At 43.7% G+C, this 21,772-nt stretch overlaps 1 protein-coding gene across 4 annotated transcripts in view; it reads right to left on the reverse strand.

Annotated features, from left to right (window-relative positions):
- Positions 1–3,589: 3,589 nt before the first annotated feature.
- The window catches only part of TMTC4 (transmembrane O-mannosyltransferase targeting cadherins 4), a 61,421-nt gene continuing 43,238 nt past the window's right edge, over positions 3,590–21,772 (reverse strand). For 3 of the 4 annotated variants that reach the window (XM_068526360.1, XM_068526359.1, XM_068526357.1), the window contains 7 exons: positions 18,292–18,371; positions 18,009–18,116; positions 17,776–17,917; positions 12,772–12,886; positions 11,618–11,730; positions 6,407–6,476; positions 3,590–4,833 (listed from right to left, as the gene is read on the reverse strand). In XM_068526360.1, the coding sequence (XP_068382461.1) occupies positions 4,685–4,833; positions 6,407–6,476; positions 11,618–11,730; positions 12,772–12,886; positions 17,776–17,917; positions 18,009–18,116; positions 18,292–18,371 (777 nt within the window). In that variant the 3' untranslated portion in view covers positions 3,590–4,684. Of the gene's footprint in view, positions 4,834–6,406; positions 6,477–7,400; positions 7,545–11,617; positions 11,731–12,771; positions 12,887–17,775; positions 17,918–18,008; positions 18,117–18,291; positions 18,372–21,772 lie in introns of those variants that run through there. The other variant, XM_068526358.1, reaches the window with a different exon arrangement.

Below are 21,772 nucleotides of genomic sequence, written 5' to 3' on the forward strand. Positions count from 1 at the left end.
CTTGGGATCCTTCTATTTGGGTCAACATGGCAAGAACATCCCAGATTCCCCTTGTCTTTACAGCTGACTCTTCAATGGAGTTTATGTCTCAATATAACTTATCTCCCCCGGATGCCTGGTGAAGTTTTTACCATAAATATGAGGCCCAAAGGAGAAGGTAGAGGCAATTGAACCAATATCTGTTCCTATGAAATAGAAAAGTCAACTTGATTTGATGTTTCACTGCCTCCAGGAAAAAAGAGATTCACCAACTAATGGAGAACTTTGAACACAGGAGACGGCAAGAAATGTCCTGACAACCTGTGACCCTGGAACAGCTGCAAATATAAAGATGTGAATGAGTCACGGGGGGCCTGCTGACTCCCCAGGAGTCCCCTGGAAGTGGGGGCTGGTAAAAATGCTCAGTCCCCGAGTCTACACCAGCATGCCCAACCTGGGCACACAACAAGGGTGAGGTAACCTGGATGGCAAGCTCCATGGTGCAGGAATCATCTGTTTTCATTTTTCATCATATCCCCAGCAGCTAGCACACTGCCATTGCACAGTCTGTGCCCAACGAGATATTTTGAAAAAGGTAATAGCATAAAAGTAGTACAAGGGATCCTTGGGATGGGACAGTTCTGTATCTTGACTGTGGTGACCTCACAAATCTACATGTGACAAAATCGCACAGATTCTGTCCCTTCCACTAAAAAGCTCTTCACTGATCTTTCATCTAATAATTTTACTCACTGCTGATCTTTGCCTGAATCGATTAATTCATTGGAGACAAAAAAAAATAAAGGGATGATTTTCTAATTGCCATTCTTTCAACATTTATTGGCTTTAATTAGTCTATAGAGAAGACTATTTTCCCTCATCAGCTATGGCTATTTGGTAACCACGTAATTGTGATAGGCATACTGTATCCAGTCTTCAGAAGGGCATCTGACTAGTCCACTTAGGAAAGCCTTAGGGACAAAGATGAGAAGTAAAGACCAATATGTCCACATCTGTCCCCATCTAGACCTTGTAGCATACAGGGGCTTTATTTTCTCTTTGCTAGGGTCAAATTCCACTTGATTTTGGGTCCCATCCCTTCCTTTCTTCTCAAGGACCTTATTCCCTCTCTAGTTTATAGCCAGACTTTCCCTCTCAATGGCACTGATCTATCTGGATGATGAAACGATGGGTCTCATCCCCTTACCGATCCACCTCCTATCCATCACCAATTGATTCCTATGTATTTCTCAGGTCAGTCCACATTTCATCAACTTGACTGCCTCTTGTCTACACCAAGCCACCTTCATCTCTACCCTGGATATGTGCAATGGTCTCTTCACTGATCTGCTCACGTCTTTGCCTCCCTCCAATTCCTTCCCCACCAACAGCCAAAGTGATCTTTTCAAAACATAGATCTGATAATGTCCTTCGTTTTGAATCCTCCCATGGTTTAAGATAAAGACCGTGAGGTCTGCAAACCCTGGCATAGTCTGGACCTCGTCACCTTTACCAACTCCATCAAGCACCCCTCCCCCTCTCCCTTGGACTTTGTTCACCAGGTACTTTAGCTTTCTCACCACAGGCCCTTTGCATATGCTGTTTCTTCTGTGTGTGCAGTCCAGGTTTTCGCAACATCAGCACTACTGGCATTTGGGGCCAGATCATTCTTTTTTGTAGGGGGTTGTCCTGTGCTTTGTAAGGTGTACGGTAGCATCTTCCCACCCCCATCAGTTGTGACAGCCAAAAAGATCTCCAGGCATTGCCAACTGTCCCCTGGGGGTCAAAATCTCCCCTGTTGAGAACCACTGGCCTAGAGTGATCTTCCTCTCTGCTTATCAAATCTCAGTTCAGAAGTCACCTTCTCAGGGAACCCTTTCCTGACTCTTCAGGCTAGACCCAGTCTCCTGCTTCAGTTATTAATTATATGACTGACAATTACTGTTTCTCAATGCACTGTCTGCTGCATGAGGGCCAGGGACCATGTCCATTTCCCTCATCACTGTATTCCCAGTGCCTGGGACAGTATCTGCCACTTAATATTTGTTGAATGAAGGAATGAATGCATTTAAGGTCAAACCTGTCTGCTGCAAAATCTACACCTTCCTCCAAAAGTCTAGTCTATCATTTATTGAGGCAAGTACTGAGCCAAGTACCTCATTACTGAGAGGGAGGTCTTATGTCTTATCATGTCCATTTTACAGATGGGAAATTGGAACTTATGCAATGTTAAATGACCTGCCTATGACATCAAAGCACTAGAGCCAAGACCCAAATCTATGTTTTCTCACCCCAAAGTCCAAGCTGATAAGTGTGAATGTGAACACAGACGTCCAAAGCTTTGCTGTGGGGCTTGGTCTTCTATTCTGTATATTTAAACTCAGTAATTTGAAATAAAATAAAAGAAATGTGATAGAATCAGAACCCCAAAGAGCCCTGTGAAGGCATAGTAGGCTACATCTCTATAGGGTGGAATTTTTAAGAAATGTAAGAGTGCATCTAAACAGGGAAGAAATGTAGCAGATAAACAAACAAAAAATAACCCCAAACCACATTCCAGGGTTTCGTGATGTTCGCTATCAGGGAGGTGAAGGAGGATGATTCTGACTCTCAGATTTCCCAGAATGGCAACAATCCCTATGTTTGTTCTGACACCCCACCCCAAACCCAATCCCCTACCGTGATTAGCAACAAAAACAAAGTTCAGAAAAAAATACCAAATAAGAGGGGAACTGGGAGACAGATTTCCACTTCAGTCTCGTTAGAAAGGAAACCCAAGAAATAAATTACAGGGTGGCTGCTTAAGATGGAAAAAAGAAGGAAGAAAAGAGGAAGAGCATGGCGCACTTCCAAAATCGGCCGAGATAAAAGACGCCCTGAAATATCAGTCAAGTGAATGACTGTTTTCTCTGGACAGAAGGCAGCTGTGACGGAAATCCTGAGAGGGAGCAGTGAAAGCTAAGGGGATTCGTTCTGTAGGCAGGGGTCCCAGATTTGCATGTCTTGATTTGACACTCAGGTTTTAGTATCAGTACAAAAAGAAAGAAAGAAAGAAAAAATCCTGAAGGGGCTTTTACCAGAAATATTTTTTTCTTCATTCTCAAAAGATAAGCACTGTTTCAAAGAGAAAAATTTGCTTAAAAAAAAAAAAGTCAACAAGCATATAGTACCTCTATTATCTGCCAAGCTAAGTGCTGTAGGAACATAAATAAGAATAAGGCAGCTCCTGCCCCTAAGAGCTCTATAAATTGGGGACCATTTCTGAAATGTTTGAAACACAGCACTTTCTTTTCTGAAGTATCTCAACCACTGTAGGTTACAATGACTGATTTACAACTCTACGCAGGTCTGCCCCCGGCCCCCCACAAAGTGAGTGTAGAGAATCAAATTCATCTCCATGTGGGATCTACTCAGCCCGTATTTTAGAACCTGGAGGACTCCACAGTGCGATTCTATTAAATGGTCCCTAAAACCAAATAGAAGCCACATTCTAGAAAGGATGAATCAGTCACTTTGATTTCATTTTAAGGGAAAGAGGACAGAGTCAAATAACTTGAAAATCATCTTAATAGATGAGTAATAGGAGGCACTATGACACTTGTATACCGGTTTCTGTAATAATTTTACTGCATAAGAAATGACAGAGATTGCATAAATCATTAGGTCAACAGCATATATAGGAGAATAAAACAAAACGAACATGATTATTCTGACCCAATAAAACAGGATAAATAATCCAATTCTTAAAAATATCACAAACTCCCCAAACGTGGTTCCTTTTGGGAGAAAATTTACCTCTTGCATTTTTTGGATATAGTAATGACTATGGTTCCATGAAACTAAATGGAAAACTGCTTTCCAGTCAAAAAACACAAAAAAACAACTTACATAGAGGTGTGTAGCCCTCTTAATACTGGATGTAACAAAAATAAAGACATCAGGCTGCCTACTTTTTCCTAAAGCATGGCTTTAATTTTCTATTAATAGTGACAGTTTATGTAGGATACTACATAATTTCCTATGTTATGAAACAGCACAAGTTGAAGAATCCAAAAAATATTGCAGGAGTGAATTTCTTCCTAGGGAAAAAGTGTAAATACACTAGACGTTAAAATTTCCATTCTTCTTTCAATTATTTGCCCCATTCAAAAAAAAATACAAAGAAATATTTCCTTACAAATGATGTTCATAGCACATTGTTTGGAAAAAAAAGATTAAAAAAAAATCTTAATTTACTCTTTCTTGTCATTAAGTAAAAATTCTAATATACAGACACATTAGATATTTATATAAATTGTAGGAATCAGTTTGTCATTTCTTGTTCACAATCCAAGTTTAATAATATGAGTCTTTACAACAACACAACTCACATCCCAAATGCAGGTTTAATTCTGCTGTAAGTCGCTCAAGGTAATTTTTTTCTTTTTTTCTTTTTAATTAAAAAAGACTTCATCCTTGGAATTTTAGAATTTATGTTTGAGTTGTCTGAAAAAATACAATTTCAATGCAAAAACCACATCAAGCATTCAAGAGTATATTGCTGGTGCTGTAATCTTTTTGCATGTCTTTGTTTTCATAGAAAAAAAATGATAAAATAAACAACACGTAAGACTTTTACATGGTTAAACGTAGGCACATGATATTAATGATCTGCCTCATGCACACACACACACACACACAAGCTCAAAAAATGAAGGAAAAAGGCTCAGACGTTTTTCTTTTGCATTTGTTCCAGCTTTCTTCTTAGAAGACCATAATTCTCCTTAGTTCCTGATGCCATTGGGTCAAGCCGCAGAGAGATCTCATAGTGTTTTTTGGCCAAGTCTAGATGTCCCCAGCGATGATAAAGCACAGCTGAAATAGCAAGAGATCAATTTCACTGGAAATGCTTCTGAATAACTTGCGGTACTCCCAACCACTTGTACAAAGAAGTATTACAGAACCTCTGCAAGCAGTTTTCAAAAATCATTGATTAAAACAATATTGTTAAAAAAAAAAAAACAATATTGTTTGTACTGCCAACTTTATTTATTGTAATCACACTCCCTGGTGACTGTCTGTTTAACCACCCCCAGTTACTCCCAGGGTTCTTCGTATCATTAGGCGTGACCCATCTCCCTACGGCAACATTGTTACATAAAGAAGCAAAAGGAAGAGTACGCTAAGTTTCTTGATGCTGCCAGGAAACTTCCCGAAAGCCAGGCTGCACAGGGCTGGGCTCCAGCACTGCTTAGCGCTCTGACCGTGTAGAAGACCAGCCATTTACTGTGACAAAGAGTCTCCTTTACCTTTCCGCAGAATAATAGCTTGTTTGTTGCCAGCTGGAATTCAGGGCTCTAACGTCAAGATCTGACCATAAAATGATAGTTAAAGAAATCTACTTTTTTTTTTTTCGGCTGCGTCGGGTCTTAGTTGCGGCACGCGGGATCTTCATTGAGGCATGCGGGATCTTTCGTTGCGGCGTGTGGGCTTCTCTCTAGTTGTGGCGTGCGGGTTCTCTCGTCTCTGGTTGTGGCGTGCAGGCTCCAGGACGCATGGGCTTTGTAGTTGTGGCGCACGGGTTCCAGAGCGCGTGGGCTCTAGTTGAGGCGCGCGAGCTCAGTAGTTGTGGGGTGCAGGCCTAGTTGTCGCGTGGCATGTGGGATCCTAGTTCCCTGACCAGGGATCGAACCAGAGTCCCCTGCATCGTAAGGCGGATTCTTTACCACTGGACCACACAGGAAGTCCCAAGAAATCTACTCATTAGAATGGTAAGCCTCTGACTGTTACAATGATTCTCTAAGTAAAACTATCTTTCAACGTGGGCGGTACAGCAACCACTGATGCTTCATCACTTTTCCAAGGAGAAGCTACAGAGTCTACAGGGAAGAGATCTGGCGAAAAAATATTCACATGACTGAGCCTGCCAAACATCAACACGCTATGTTCTAAAAATCTGAATTATTGAGATGTCAAAAATGAAAGAAAGGAATTCTAGGTAATAAGTCATTGTGAATTCATTCTTAGCCAAGACACAGAACATAAGAATGCAGGGAAGACCAGGCTAGATAAGGAAGGTCCACTACAGAAGAGGCAAAAGGACACACGTCAGACTGCAAACTTCCAAAGTACTTCTCAGTTTAACTGGCTAGGGCCCTTCACTCAAAGAAAGAAAATCTGAGTTTTAACATCAGAAGGCGATTAACTAGTGGGGGATTTTAGGAGTTGTTCGGATCATGCAATTAAGATTTGTAAATATGACTGTTATTTAGCTACCTTATTAATGTGGTAATTTCCTTAAAATGCCATATTTTAGAACCAGATTATAAAGGCCAGTACGGGTTCGATTTGAAAAACAACTCTCCCAACAGTGATTTTACAGAAATGCACCTGTTTCATTAAAATTACACAGAATTTCGATATGATTCAAATTGAAAAATTTCCTTACCCAAATTGCCATGGTAACTTGCAGTATTTGGATGAGCTTTAATTGCTTTGAGGAATAAAGCTTCAGATTCCTAAAAAACGAAATACATAAAAAAATAAGGTACTCCACACGATGCAGAAGTTTTATGCAGTTTTATCGCCTACGGTTTTCAAACTTTGAAAGTTGTGCATGTTTTGCTCCACCAAACCCTTCTTCCGGAAACATTTCGGGAGGCCCAGCAGGGCCACACCCTGTTGAGAAGAGGCTTGGAAGGATGACCCATCGGGGCAGTGTGCGACAGGGCAAAGGTGACAGGGCAGCAGTCAGGGGACGGTGGCCGCAGAGAGGATGAATATGCTAATGACTCTGCCACCTGCCTCCCTGAAGTGGCGGGAATTCTGCAACTTTAAGCAAGTAGCTCAGTTCAGGCTGCAGGGGAGGATGAGCAAAGGTCAAGCAGGAAAGTGCTGGGCTGCTGAGGACACCCACGCAAATGTCATTTCTGGTCAGCATCGGTGAGCTCATTTCTAGGATCCTCAAGGCAGGAGGTGGAGCCTGTGTAACCCCCCCCTAAGAATGCACACCGCCCCCTCAGCGACCAGAAGCCGCCCATTCAGCTGCAGGAAATGAGCAGAGAGGATGAGGGAGAAACAGCCACCTGTCACCTCAGCCACCGCAGGACTGTACGTGAGCGTGACCGAATGCCCCTGAAGTGCGGAGCCGATTCTCGTAGAGACTTGCATTTCCCCCATACAGTATTCACTCCCAACCCAGCCACTGAGAAACACGGCCACGTGTTTTCTCGCCTGCTCACTGTGGGACCATGGCCGACTGCATGGCCCCTTTTTACCATAACGTTGAAAAATAAAGATGCCTCATTGTTCTCGGCGACAGCTGCCGGGGGTGACTATCACACCATCTACATTCGTGGCCCTAAAGGGCCACTCATGCTTTAATCAGGGTCATAGGCTCAGCTTCAACAACCAAGGCTGGGGGTTTGGGGACAGGTTTTTACCTTCTATCTGTGCCCTACATGAGCTTCTCCCAGGGGGCCTCCCATATCCAGGATCACATGTTTTATAAAGTGCAGGGAGACCAGTTTCCTTTGCCTTGTGCTGGCTGGGCAAACATCTCTGACACCACAACCTTTTAGACAGAGCTGGCAGAGAAAAATCTGTATTTTAGAAATGTGGTCTGTGAGGGAATGAATGAAGATGTCAGGATTACACGCAGGATGTCAGCAAACGTCACTCTCAGAACTCAGTTCAAAGTCAGGGTCTACATTCCGAGTTTCGGGAGAGAAAACTCCTTCAAGGAAGTCTAAGTTTTCCTGCTGTGTTAGGTGTGCTGGAAACAAAAATGAAAACGATGCAAACAAACCAAAAAGCAAACGGATTGTGTAGATTTGTAGTTGTGCTCTTTCTGATGATTTTCAAATGTTTCCATTTAAAACCTCAAATATAAGAAATGGAAAGGCTGGGGAACCTCAATCTACTTTAAAATGCTCCTCCACATGCAAATGAAGCAGTGTTATCTGGAGACGACAGATGCAGAGATAAAAGGCAAGTTAGGAGTTCTCTAGGGGATGCTAAATTCATTTTTTGATTCATTTAACTTATTTCTCAAGCGCCCACAAGTGTGGACCTCGTTCAGGACGATGTGCAGTCAGAGTCAGGTTTGGAGGATGTAGTGGGGTTTAGGAGAGTGCGCAATGGCACGGGGGTGAGGGCTTACACCCTGTTTAGGGGCTGTAGGTCTTGGCAAGGCAAGGCTGGTGGGAAGGAGTGGGTATGAGATCAGGGAGGTAATGGGGGAAGAAAAAAAGGACTCAAAGTTTCCAAGCCTGCGGACTTCCCTGGCGGTCCAGTGGTTAAGACGCCGTGCTTCCAATGCTGGGGGCACGGGTTCGATCCCTGATCGGGGAACTAAGATCCCACATGCCTCAAAGCGTGGCCAAAAAAAAATAAAAAAGTTTCCAAGCCTGGAAGACAGAAAAACAATGGCACATTGAAAAAGGAAGGGGCGTCATGAAAACAGAAGGGGCGTCAGGAGGGAGAGTGGGTTTGTGGGGCACCGTGAGTGTGGGTTAGACATGCTCCATCTTGGGTAACATTGGGACAGTCCTGAGGGGATGCTTCAGTGGCTCCTGGGAGGCAGGACAGGCTGAAGGCCTCGTTAGAACACGAATGCCCGCAGGTATTCAAAGCCCATGAAATGCTCACCTATTAAATCAGGCTTTTTAATGGCCCTGTTCTGGGAAGCGATGAACTATTCATAAACTGATTTTCTGTGGAGGTTCAAGGATGCTTCAAGACCCAGGTAACGAGCTGACTTATGCCAAGGAACAAATAAATAAACTCACCTTTAAAATCAGGGATTGTTTTTCATCAACAGACAGGTAAAATAACATATTATTTTCTAAAGTGTGTTAGACAAAATGTGTATGACCAGGGTTTAGGGTAACACATGGGACAGAGCAAGGCCTCGCAAAGGAGCAAGTGAGGGTCTTTCTGTCTAGGCGGGGAGGACTGCGCAGTCGGAGGTCGTGTCAGCCACGCCGGCCGCCTGGGTTGCAGCATCCTTAAACCCACGTCTATTCTCCCAGACAGCCTTTCAAGGAACACCCTGCACACCACTCTGGTTGGGAAGGGAACGTGGGTGGTCCAACGTGAAGTTGAAACCACGAGTCACGTAGCAAGAATAGCTCCCTCTTCAATTCACCTTCCTTTCTTCCAGTTCAGTTGAGACAAAGTCTCCATTTGGTGGTGGTTTGGGATCACCCCCAAACACCTGCCAATCTCCCTTTGAGGCTAACCGAGGGTTCACCCTCAGGCTCAGAGCCTTGGCCAGTAATAGTACCTACCTGAGATTTAGTAAAATTATTCTATTTTCAGTTACCTTATATTTCTAGTAAAGATAGCATGTTTCCACTTTAATTACCATTTGTGTTTAAAATCTATTTAAAGAAATATATCAAGTGAATAATAAGTAGTATCTAGATGTGGCCAAAAAAAAAAAATTTGCAAGGGTATGACATAAATGTCTGGAGTTGGGGAAACTGCTCTCTAAACGTAATCTGCTCTTAAACTACAGGGCCCGTGGAACAGGTGATGCAGAGAGAGAAGCAGCACGAGAGGCAATGTTCACCACTGAAAAACATCACTTTTGGAAATTAAATGGCAATAGGCATTATAAATGCTAATGGATTTTAATGATCCTTAGAGTTTCATTAAATAATCACTAGATTAAAATTATTGCTGTGTATGTATACATGTATACAATGTTTCAGTTATAAATTACCTTCTTGTGCATTTCTTTCTGAGCACCATCTCCATTTCACAGAAGAATAAACTGAGGAGTGGTTAAGTGATGGCTCTTGGGTAAAAGGGCTGCTCGGATAAAAAGGTGCCCCATAATCACCTGGATGTAATGAGAATGCTCACATCAAAGTCTCAAAAGAGATTCCAGAAGCCTGAACGTTCCGGAACCGAATGTGGGACGGGTTCCATCATTTCACAGTGGTGCACTGGGCACTTACAAAATGCCCAGTGGTTGGGGAGGGGTGGAGCAGCAAAGGAGACACAGAAATGGGACTTAAGACTCTGACCTCAAGGAGCCTCCAGGCTCACTAAGGACACTGACCAAGAGTTAGTGATCATCTAAAACAGCAAATGCCTAGGTGGAAAGGGAGTTGCACAGACTGCAGACACCTGTCCTGATGGGCACGGTGGCCCAGCTGGAAGGTCTGCTTGCTCCACCCCTGCAAGTCACCACCACGTCACCTCTTCATCCAAGCGTCCCCGCCCAGTGCCCAAAGTTAAGTTCCTTATTTCAGATTTCACCCTCTGTTTCCTTACCTTAGGCTCAACACCCTGGCCTAGACAGTTAGGATGCAAAATGTGTAGAGAAACAGGAAACCCATTTCTCCATTCTGCTTTATGGAGTATTTTCTACTTTATCTGGGAAAAAAAACACACAAAACACCACTGTGAACTGGAACCCAAATTAACCCCAGGTTCCGTCACCTTACTAGGAATTCCAGTTTAGAAGCTGTGGGATGATAGAAAAATCAGCACATGATCACATAAGCTGCATCTCAAGGATGGTCACTGGACACTCCCCCCCGTCCCAGGCTGACAGATGGCTGGAAAGTCATTAGAAAGGAACCCACACACCTCACCTCCCTCCCCTCTACACAAGTAGTAGGTCTGTAAAAAATAAAACGAACCCCCTCAAAAGGTTATCTGGGGGCAAAATCTAGAAATTCAAAAATGTACTCTGATGCTATTAAACTCCCTGATTATTCAATTCAAAAAGGATAGAAATGCATGAGACATCTTACTACTGTATTGTTATAGAAAATTATGCTGATAATGATATCTAATGAGCCGAACAGGAGAAGTATGAATTAATCACTACTATTAGGCTGAGTGTGATCAAAATCAGATATGGCCCCTGATTCAAAAAGGAAATATTTCTCTCATGGAAGGACGAAGACACTGCTTCTAAAAGTGTGTTTTCTGTAACATCTGTGCTAGGAAGCCGGGATGCTGGTTAGAATGCATGCTCCCTGACCTTCCCCAACGGAGCCACGTGGAGAAATACGGGCCTCTGTATTCTCACAGGCTCCCTCGGTGGTTCTGATACACAAACTAAAATCTGAGATCAGTGCTATTAGGAACAGAGTCCCCTTCAGCATCCAGGGAGTTACGTGCCTTCTGATTCACGGTCTACTCCTGGCCCACCCTGGGACCCCAGTTAGTTAGAGGCCTGATGCAATATCCTGTGGTTTTCGTTGGTCATAAACTTCTAGGGCTTTGCAGATGACCTGTAACTTCCCGTAGGTGAGGAAAAACTTGGAAGCAGCGAGAACCCATCCTATATTCTCCACGGGCTGGTACTCCTTTTGGGCAGAAGAGGACGAGCCCCAGCGCCAGGGACAGAATCACAGCTCCATGCCAGGAGCTGGGGCATCTGCTAGGATTTTTTTGGCTTCTCCTCCCCTCCCACGTTTGAGCGATGCTGGTGAATTCTGACCAGAAAGCACGTGGAGTCTGAGTCCACAAATTCATCTCTTGGGCAACTTCTCAAAGCAAACTGACCGAGCCACACCGGTACGCAGCTACCACTGGTTGGGCCTAATTCTGAATTTAACTGGGCAGACGTTACATTGATGGCTCCTGTCAGATGCTGGCATTCACTGCAAGAAATCACGGCCTGCAGTTCACACACCTTGTATTTCTGAGACTTTCCCAGCACGTTTGCCAAGGAGAACATCAGAGAGTGGTCATTAGGTATTAATTCCAGTGCCTCTCTTCCAACAGCTTCGGCTTGGGCTAAATTACCTGTGAGTGAAAAATGGAAAACTTAAAAAACATGTTCGCATTGTACTAGTATTTTAGTCTCTCTCTCTAATTAACAGGGCTTATGTGCATTATGTACAATGATTATGAATAAACCACTTAAGAAGATCAATGTAGAACATGTAATACACACACACACATACACAACACTCAACACACACACACGACCTATCAGTTGCAAAGCCACTGCAGTCCAGCACAATTCTGACATAACATACCAACAGCTTTTGATTAAATTCTGTCAAAGCATGTAAAATCTAATTTTAATTTCCCCCAGATACCAGTTATACCCAAATCAGAGAAAACAAGTCTGCAGAATAAGAATATCACAGCAACAGTTTACTAACTGAATATTTATAGTATTGAAGCTCACATTCTACACTTTCATTAGGAAGAAGATGCATATCTCCCTTCACACTGAGTAGATGGCTTACTAGCTTTAAATTCTGACAAATGAAAACTATCATTTCCTATGGGATGGCTGGATTTTTAAAAGTAGGGGAACAGAGAAACTTCTAATTGATTGAGTCTCGCTCGGGCTAAGAAACCAGGTCACCAAATTTATTACCATTATATCGAAAATAAGAATCTTTGAGTGTAGGTTTGAGAGCACCTCCTTTGAGTACCGTCCATGAACTTTAGAGCATGGACCTAGCACCATCCATTTCATAAGCCCAGAGGCCATTCTTACTTACTTCCAGGTACCTCCAGCATGCTAGGTGATGGCCATTGCCAGATGACAGGCTTCAGGAGAAATGAGATGCTAGTGCACACCTGCCCCCGTTACTCAACACCAACTCTACGTGAAGTGTCACCTTCCCAAACATGCATATTGCAACATGTCAAAGGAAACTCCATACTCTAGAAGTACACACAGATTTGTCATGTAAAATATTGAACCCCATATTTATTTAAAAAAAAAACAACTCTAATGCACACTAGGGAAAAAAAAAAGCGCAAGCATCTGTTTCCTAATTATCCAACGGCACTACACCGTGGACTGACTGAATCGCTTCTCCACACCTGTGTTATCAAGAAGGATGATCATGTTGTTCCAGGCCAGGCTGTGCTCTGGCTTCAGCACGGTAGCATTCCTCCAGGCGTTCAGCGCGTCCACGTGACGATTGAGATCTGCATACTGAACACAAAGCAGGGACACCCCCAGTCAATATTCCAGTTCTTTTTTTTGCTTTCTTTCTCCAAGATATAACCAAACCAAACCCCCAACCAAACCGAACAGAACTTGTATTTATCGAGCTTCTAATTTTTCATATTAACTCATTTAGCCCTCCCAACAATCTCAGTGAAGGAGAGAACTATCCCCGTTTTACAGATGAAGTAAATAACTGAGGCACAGAGAAAGGAAGTCATGTGCCCAAAATGCCATATCTAGAAATGGGAGAGCAGGGCCTGGGACCAGGTGGCCTAGCTCCTGAGCCTACAACCTTTTAACTACAACCCGTAATTTAGTGATTCCAGGTATCAAAGCATGTTTCAGACTACTGAAGAGAGGTTAAGGAAAAAACCTAATCCTTAGTATTTTTCCAGAAAGATTTCACATAGGCTATCTTTGATAAGATATTATTTAAAATGGTCAACAAAATATTTAATGTGATTAAAAGCTCTATGGGCCAAATTCACCTTGTGAAGAATGGTCTTCCTGCCTACATCTAAGCTTCCTATAAAACTGTGAGTCTATCAGACATACTTTATGAACTGGTTGGAAAAGTCTTAAGCAGTAAATGTAAACCTCTTTGGCAATTTGGAGCCTGTTTGCCTCCTTCAGGAAGGAGAGAATGATCTGCTGCTTTCTTTTGAGAGGGAATGTTAACATCGATAACAGAATATGAAATGGCTGGCTGTCAATCTGCATAGTCAATAAAAGCACGCAGAGGGGGAAAGTGATGGATTGTTTAACAGGTGACCCTCTTGCCCTCTTTAACTCAGTTCAAATGCACATCTCATCTGAATGAACACGGCTCCCTTAACTCTGCAAAAAAGTACACACGATTACAATTTATCAGAGTTTAAGGCTATTTCCTTATTTACTGTCAAGTCTTGTCTTTTCATTAGACAACAGAAACATTGTGACTTGCCCCATGACCCCACACACAGCAAACAGGTGGCACAGTACGCAAGAAAAAGAAAGGTTTAAGGAATTAGGAATTACGGAAACATTTGTGAATATCCATTTGCTAAAGATGTCGGAATTTCCCATGAGACTCAGAAACTCAAGTTACAATATTTTAGCCCTTAAATGAGGAAATATGTAAAGTTCAAAGACTTAAAATAATTTAGGATGCCTAATTATACCAACATTTAATTGTCTCTTTATATTTGATGTTCCATTGATTTCTCAGCCAGTTCCCTCCAGCAAGTGACAGGTATTTGAGTCACGTGGACACGATCTGTGGTGACATTGTTTCAAAGGCACCCAGGAAAACCAACATAACTTCGTTTACACAACAAAAACATTCTTTACATATTTTATTATTTATTATTATTTTTCATTACTATTTATTGAAGAACAACACCAGCCTGAACCCGGTAACACTTACTCCTATTTTGCCTTGAACTTTACCTTTTATACCATCTATACAAAGTGAACAAGCACTTTAAGGGAAACAGAGAAAAATGGTGATTTAGCAAGAACTACCCATTCTGAAAGTGGACGGGTAATAAGCATGTTATTTACCTATTAGTCCTATGCTCATCCTTCTATGCTCTGCAAACTACATTTCCCATGGTGCTTTGCTACTTGGCCCCCTGTTAAGTCTCTCTGCCAATAGAAGTCACAGGTGATGATCAGATAGTTAGAAGAGGGAGTAGCACTTTCCCCGCATTCTTGCTCTCTCCTTCCTTGTCCTTGGCAGTGTCTCTACAGTGGCCATGTCCCCTCCCTCCACAGTCCCAGGGCTGGACTGTGGTCCTTCCGTCACAATCTCAGCCTTGAGGTGATGGTAGCTCCTGAGATGTGGTGCCTTCTCTGAGCTCTTTTAAATTCTGGTGGCATCACTTCGTTCCATTTGTTCCCCTAACCCTACAGGGTTTCCTTTTACTCTCTGAGTTAATGTCACCTTTCCATGTGTGTTCTTCCAACAACTGTCTAACCCATTCCTTGTACTGAATCTTGTCTATTTAAAATACTTAGCATGGGGAGTTCCTGGTGGTCCAGTGGGTAAGACTCTGTGCTCCCAATTCAGGGGGCCGGGGTTCGATCACTGGTTGGGGAACTAGATCCCGCATGCATGCATGCTGCAACTAAGAATTTGCATGCCGCAACTAAAGATCCCGCATGCCACAACTAAGACCCAGTGCAACCAAAATAAATAAATAAGTATTAAAAAAAAAAGAGAGAGATTATTTTAAAAAAACATACTTAGCATGATTTTGGTTTTCCTGAATGGATCCTGCCTGATGCAATTAGTCCTTGCAAAATGAACTGTCTCCAGTCACTATTACCATAATTTTCTAATGTCAGTAATGTGCCCCAAATAATCCAGCTCTTCCCAATTTCCTACGTCACAAGAGAAGTTCATTATAGCCCCTTCTTTCCTGTATCCAGAAATCAAAACACATTTCTGTCTCCCACTACTGAAGAGTGACTAAGGAAGATCTTTTCAAAAAAGAAACTCCTCAGTTATTAAGTTCCTATTATTTGCCGATATAAAAATATACTGGTTGAGCTGTTAAAGATTAAGCTCTTAATGCTTTTAAGCTGTCAAGCAGGCAAAAGCTGGACAATTAAACAACAAAGGAGAGCAAAATCTTTAAATAAGCAAGAACAGTTGGCAGAAGGGAACACAGAAAGATTACTTCACAGTAGCATAATTAGTAAACAGTACACAGAGAACAGTACAAGGTCTCAATATAGTCAATACTACAGATGATCTTCTAAGTGAGAGTGGGGATGAGTTCCAGGGCCTGGAGCACATGTTAAAATCCTCTATTTTGCATTCTACCTTCCTTTCTTTGGACGTAACTTGGCTCATTTAGCATTAATTCTCAATTTTCCAAACCCCAAGGAATTGCAGTGACAGGCAGTTACTGGGGGAAGGAAGAAGACCGCTAAGTATTAGAGCTTTAAAGTATAACTGAGGGCTCCAGGCAGATACACTCACTTCACAAACAATACCCTGAAAAAAGAGCTGCCTCCAAAAAAGAAAAAAAAAAAAGAATGAAAGAAGAATTCGTGTGGATCTCAAGTATAATATGTCACGCAAATCCTCGTGTAGACACAGTAAATAGAAACAGTAATCCCTGCAATAACCACCAATGCAAGTATTTGGATAATACCCAATTTGTTCCCAGATCCCATTCTCACTTCATTAACTTTGCAAGGACCCACCCTGCTCTGTGTGTGACTGGATTTTCTGGTCTCTACTGACATTATTACAGTGGAGTTTTACTGTCTCTCCCCTACTCCAAGAAAACAAGATAGAGGACCCGAATATGCCACCCCAAATATACCATTTTGGCATAAAGATGATCGCACTGAAGGCATTTAAGAGTCAACAGATGCAGAAAGCAGCTTTCCTGGAGCTTCCCTGATCTGACTAAAAGCAGAAACTTCTGAGAAAGGAGGACGGCCTCCCCTCCTGGGGAAGTTTTATGGCTATGGAGAAGACGAACCTACACAAACACACCTCACTTCATTATATATGTGAGGTTTCCCCCATATATTTACCTTCCCACAGTTCGTCAGCTTGGAAGCCGGAAACCTCTTTCTTTGTCTTGTCGTTTCTCTACAAATGTATAGTTCTCTGCTAAGATGCTACATAAGCCCAAGTTCTAACCATCCCTTTGAGTTACCCCACTTGTCTGCCCGCTGCACACGTTAATAAACTCTGTTCTTCTCGTTACCACCTCCATCACCTCACAGAACTACCATTTTTTGGGTGTGCGCTTATTTTCTTTATTAAGGAAAGCAAGAGCTTTAATAATTAAGCTGTGCATCCTCATGGAGGCCTTTCAGAAATGATGACAAAATCTATTTCATTATCATTAGCAATATATGCTTTCAGATTTTTTTTTTTTAATTAATTAATTAATTTTATTTTTGGCTGTGTTGGGTCTCTGTTGCTGCCCACGGGCTTTCTCTAGTTGCGGCGAGCGGGGCTACTCTTCGTTGCAGTGCGCAGGCTTCTCACTGCGGTGGCTTCTCTTGTTGCGGAGCGTGGGCTCTAGGCGCATGGGCTTCAGTAGTTGTGGCACGTGGGCTCAGTAGTTGTGGCACACGGGGTTAGTTGCTCTGCAGCATGTCGGATCTTCCCAGACCAGGGCTTGAACCCGTGTCCCCTGCACCGGCAGGTGGATTCTTAACCACTGTGCCACCAGGGAAGCCCCATGCTTTCAGATTTCAAGATTATTGAACTTACTGTGTGAGCTACTGTTGTATTATTTATTTGAAGAAAGAAACTATATTTAAAAAAAAAGTCAAGAGCAATAACAGCTTTATAAATATCCTGTTAGCAACCAAAAAGAGAAAGTCTCTACGGAACACATTATGTTCTATTTCCATTGAATAATCTCAAAGCCCTTTTGTGGGCTCCTGAGCTTTCTTTTACGGGGGGATAGTTACCTGTAAAAGTGCAGGAACAGTCCCTTGAGGCGGCAGAAGAGGAAAGCTCAGAAGTCACATTATGGGTTTGCTTTTTTTAAATTTCAGTTTTTATTCAATTGGTGTTTTAAAAACAGAAAGACCAATGTTTATCAGGAAGTAACCCCTTGGAATACTGTTTTACAGGGCACAAAGGAACTTTAAAAATTGTAATTTATTCCTTAGTTTAACCTGTTGCCTTTATGATCTCTTAAACTTGGCTAATTCAAGTTGGCTTGGTCTCTAATTAGAGCTAAAAAAACTACATAGGAGGAAATCAAATAGCTACCTTCAACTGAGATAAAAGTATGTGAAAGAACTTCATAAGATGTAGAGGGTTAGAATGGGTGTTGCTCTTCTCACTTTATTATAAAGAAGGAAACAAAACCAAGCTTTTCTTCCGCAGCCACAGGGCACCACGTGCTTACCAAACGCCCGAGGTTGTAGTAACAATCTGGGTATCTCCTCCTGTGCTTGATCGCTGTCCGGTAACTTTGCTCGGCAGCCTGGAACCGTTTCAGGCTGTTCTGCACGATGCCTAAATTCATCCACGCGGCGGCGAAGTCTGGCCTGGAAGATAAACAAGGAAAAGAAAGGCTGAGCTCCCAGAACGCCGGAGCGCATTTCCATGCCATGAGCGTGATTCTGAAACAACGCTTACTGTATCTGTACAGCCAAAGACAGCAGCTCCTCTGCTTCCTGGAGCTCATTCCTTTCTTTTAAGATATTTCCCAGATTATTCATGGCATGAACGTACTTCGGATTTAATCTGAAAGTGGAGAGAGAAACCAAGCCTGTAGTCTTCACTAAACTCTCAGGAGTTGGCAAATTTATCTTAAAGTTGGGGTCCTCACGGGGACAGGTTTTTAACGCTAGAAAGTTAAAATAAGACACGTGTACTGTAAAGACGGCATTTCTTCCGTGAGACAGGACGCTTGCAGTACCTCACAGCTTCCCGGTAATATCTAATGGCAGCTGTCTGATTGCCTTTATCAGCCAGGTTTTTGCCCACATTGTAGTGAACCTGAAAAGAGAGAGAAAAATTGGCCATCAGCTGCCAGACTTCTTTGTTCAGAGCTGGGATGCCTATCATACCTTCTAAATGAAAGCAAAAGATAATGGTATTAAAAAACAAGCCCCTACCAGAACTTCAGCTAAACCCCTACAGAGGCTGGGCCGAGCTTGCTGGTGCTTTAGTGCCCTGTCCTGTAAGAAAAGATTTCGAGGGAAGGGAGGTGACAAGCAGATGGTAACACTAAAGTGTGACAGCAGGATATTGACTAAAGAACTCAACAGAGAAAACTGGAAAGTTAGGAAGCTGGGCTGGTTTTACTGTGAAACCCTGACTCGCCCTCCTTCTCACACACCTGCATCCACTAGGGCTGAGTGGCAAAGTCCAACCACACGTGCATGTGAGGAAACAATGACGATTCTGTATTTTAAACAAATATAGCACTTTCTTGTATGACACCTTTCTTCTGTAGCAATACTATCATTCCACTTTACACTAATCAAATTCTCCCTCCCTCATTCCTTTAGGTAATGACTGCATCCCAGGCACCATGTCGGCAGCTACAGATACAATGGTGGGCAAACCATTCAGACCCCTGCCTCCTGAGCCCTGGATGGGAGTCAAATGCCCTCATTAGTAAATGTGTCACTCGAAGGGGCCGGGGCTCTGGAGGAAGGTGAGTCTGAGGACGGCACCTGGTTGAGTGTCAGGAAGCCTGTCCTATAAAGGGCCTTCCAGCAGAGACCGGAATGGGGATCACCCGGTAAAGGGGCTGCAGTGGAGCAAGCGTCCCAGGTAGAGCAGCAAGGGGCAGGGTCCCTGGCCTAGAGGAAGCCTGCTACGTTTGGTTGAGCAGCTATGGCGTCGCTGAGCGCAGAGGGCAGGGGAGACCAGGCTACACAGGGAACCCCGAGAGGAGTTGGGTCCCGTTTAGTCTTTGCCCCAAGAGAAGTGGGAGGCCAGTGCGGGGTCTGCAAGTGCCTGAGTTTCCTAGGGCTGCGGTAACAAAGGACCACAAGCTGGGGGCTTAGAGACAACAGAAATGTATTCCGCCATAGTTCTGGAGGCAGAAATTAGCAGCAGCAAGGCTGGTTCCCACTGGAGGCTCAGAGGAAAACTTCCACGCTTCTCTCATCTTCCGACCGTGGCTGGCCATCCTTGGTGTACCTTGCTCTGCGGCTGCAGCACTCGAATCTCTGCCTCTGTCTTCACGTGGCCCTCTCCCCGCTGTGTGTCCGTGTCTCTGCTCTCTCTTACAAGGACACCAGTCATAGTAGATTAAGGGTCCGCCCTATTCCAGTATAACCTCATCTTGACTTACATCTGAATGACATCTGCAAGGGCCCCCCCCTTCCCAAATAAACAGGGCTTAGGACTTGAACACATCTTGGTGGCGGGGGGTGGGGGGCACAATTCAACCCATAACAAAAGCCAGGGGTAGGAGGGTGGCAGAGGGTCAGAATCAGATTTAGGTTTATGTAAAGTAAGTCACAGTGGGAAACTCACGTGAGTCAGGAAAAAGCCAACGCTGGGGGTCCAGGGAGAGCCTGTAGCTGCGGCCCCAAGAGCGAGGATGGCGGACGGAGCTGGGTGTTGGTGAAGAAGTGGGGGGATCTGAGGAACACTGAGGCAGCAAAGAGCCCAAGGCAGCAGAACTGCACGGACTCATGAGGACTATTACCAGAAGTATTTACCAATCATCAAGCTCCTCTTGGAGGCTTGCAGTGTAAAGGCCAACAGCAATCTCAGAGGACATGATGCTACAGAAATTCATTCAGTTGGGTGTGTGCAGGGTGACTAATCACAACTAACAGCAGCGGCCGGCAGGTACTGAGGGACCGCTTTGGCATCATTAAGTGTCTTGCCCTAGGTTGTGGTACTAGATTTGAACCCAGGCTCCAAAGCCTGTGTTTCTTCTCACTATATCACACCCATTTACCAAGGTGCTGGGTGAAAATGGGGCCAGGCTGCTCAAGACAATTTCTAGACCCACTCATTTACCCCATCTATTATTTTTTTTAAGGTAAAATAATGTTTCTTTTGGGTGTTAAGGGCTGCATTGTGACCCCAAAATTCATATGTTGAAGTCCTAGACCCCAGCACCCCAGAATGTGACTGTATTGAAAGATGGGGGTCTTTAAAGAGGTCATTAAGTTGAAATGAGGCTCTTCGGGGCCCTGATCCAATCTGACTGATGGCCTTATAAGAGAAGGAAATTTGGACACACAGAGAACACCAGAGATGCCTGCACACAGATGAAAGGCCGTGTGAGGACATAGCGAGAAGGTGGCCATCTGCAAGCCAAGGAGAGAGGCCTCAGGAGAAACCAGCTCTTCTGACGCCTTGACCCTGGACTTCTGGCCTCCAGAGCCGGGAGAAAATAAAACTCTGTTGTTTAAGTCAGCCAGTCCACTGTGTTTTGTTGCGGCAGCCCTAGCAGACCGACACATGGTGAATCACAATAATGGTTTAAGCACAATCAAGTAGCATTATATCTGAACATTCAAAACCCCTTTTAAAAGAATAATCACATCCTGCCTTATCAATCTTAACCTACAGTGATAGCACGTCTTCAAAACTACTGATATTTCTGGAAGGGTATAGAGCACTGCGACATTCTTTAAGCACATATGGAACAGAGATTTTTTAAAAAAATAAATGTATTTATTTATTTTTGGCTGCGTTGGGTCCTTGTTGCTGCGCCCGGGCTTTCTCTAGTTGCAGCAAGTGGGGGCTACTCTGTTGCGGTGTGCAGGCTTCTCTTATTGCAGAGCACAGGCTCTAGATGCAATGGCTTCAGTAGTTGTGGCACGTGGGCTCAGTAGTCATGGCTCGCAGGCTCTAGAGTGCAGGCTCAGGAGTTGTGGCGCACAGGCTTAGCTGCTCCGCGGCATGTGAGATCTTCCCGGACCAGGGCTCGAACCCCACCGTGTCCACTGCATTGGCAGGCGGATTCTTATCCACTGTGCCACCAGAGAAGCCCAAGATTTGTTTTTTAACTGTCAATTTTAAAGTCTATACATCTATTTTTACCTCATCGGACAAAAGGAATCACAAACGGGGAAATCACAGGCGATAGAAATGTATAATATTGCGCAGCACACCCTGTATAATTTAAACTTCCTAAACCAAATTATTGTCCATCTGTAGGTGTTACTGTCTTTATGTTATAGCTTGCAGGAGACTAGTTAATGCTATGGCTCGATCGTGGGTTTTGAAAAGTGGGCTCTAAGTGGGTTGATTTTGTGCCTCCCCCAGCCCCAGTCTGGAAGTGTTTACCCACTCCCTCACGCCCCACACACAAAGGGACCGAATCTGGAGACTCCAACCTGTGTGTGAGGACGTATGTGCCTGTGGTCCCCAGAATACAAACACAGCTTCTACGCAGACTTCAACACAGCTCCTGCCTCTTC

This window comes from Eschrichtius robustus, chromosome 18, assembly GCF_028021215.1.
Source record: "Eschrichtius robustus isolate mEscRob2 chromosome 18, mEscRob2.pri, whole genome shotgun sequence".
NCBI classification, from domain to species: Eukaryota; Metazoa; Chordata; class Mammalia; order Artiodactyla; family Eschrichtiidae; genus Eschrichtius; species Eschrichtius robustus.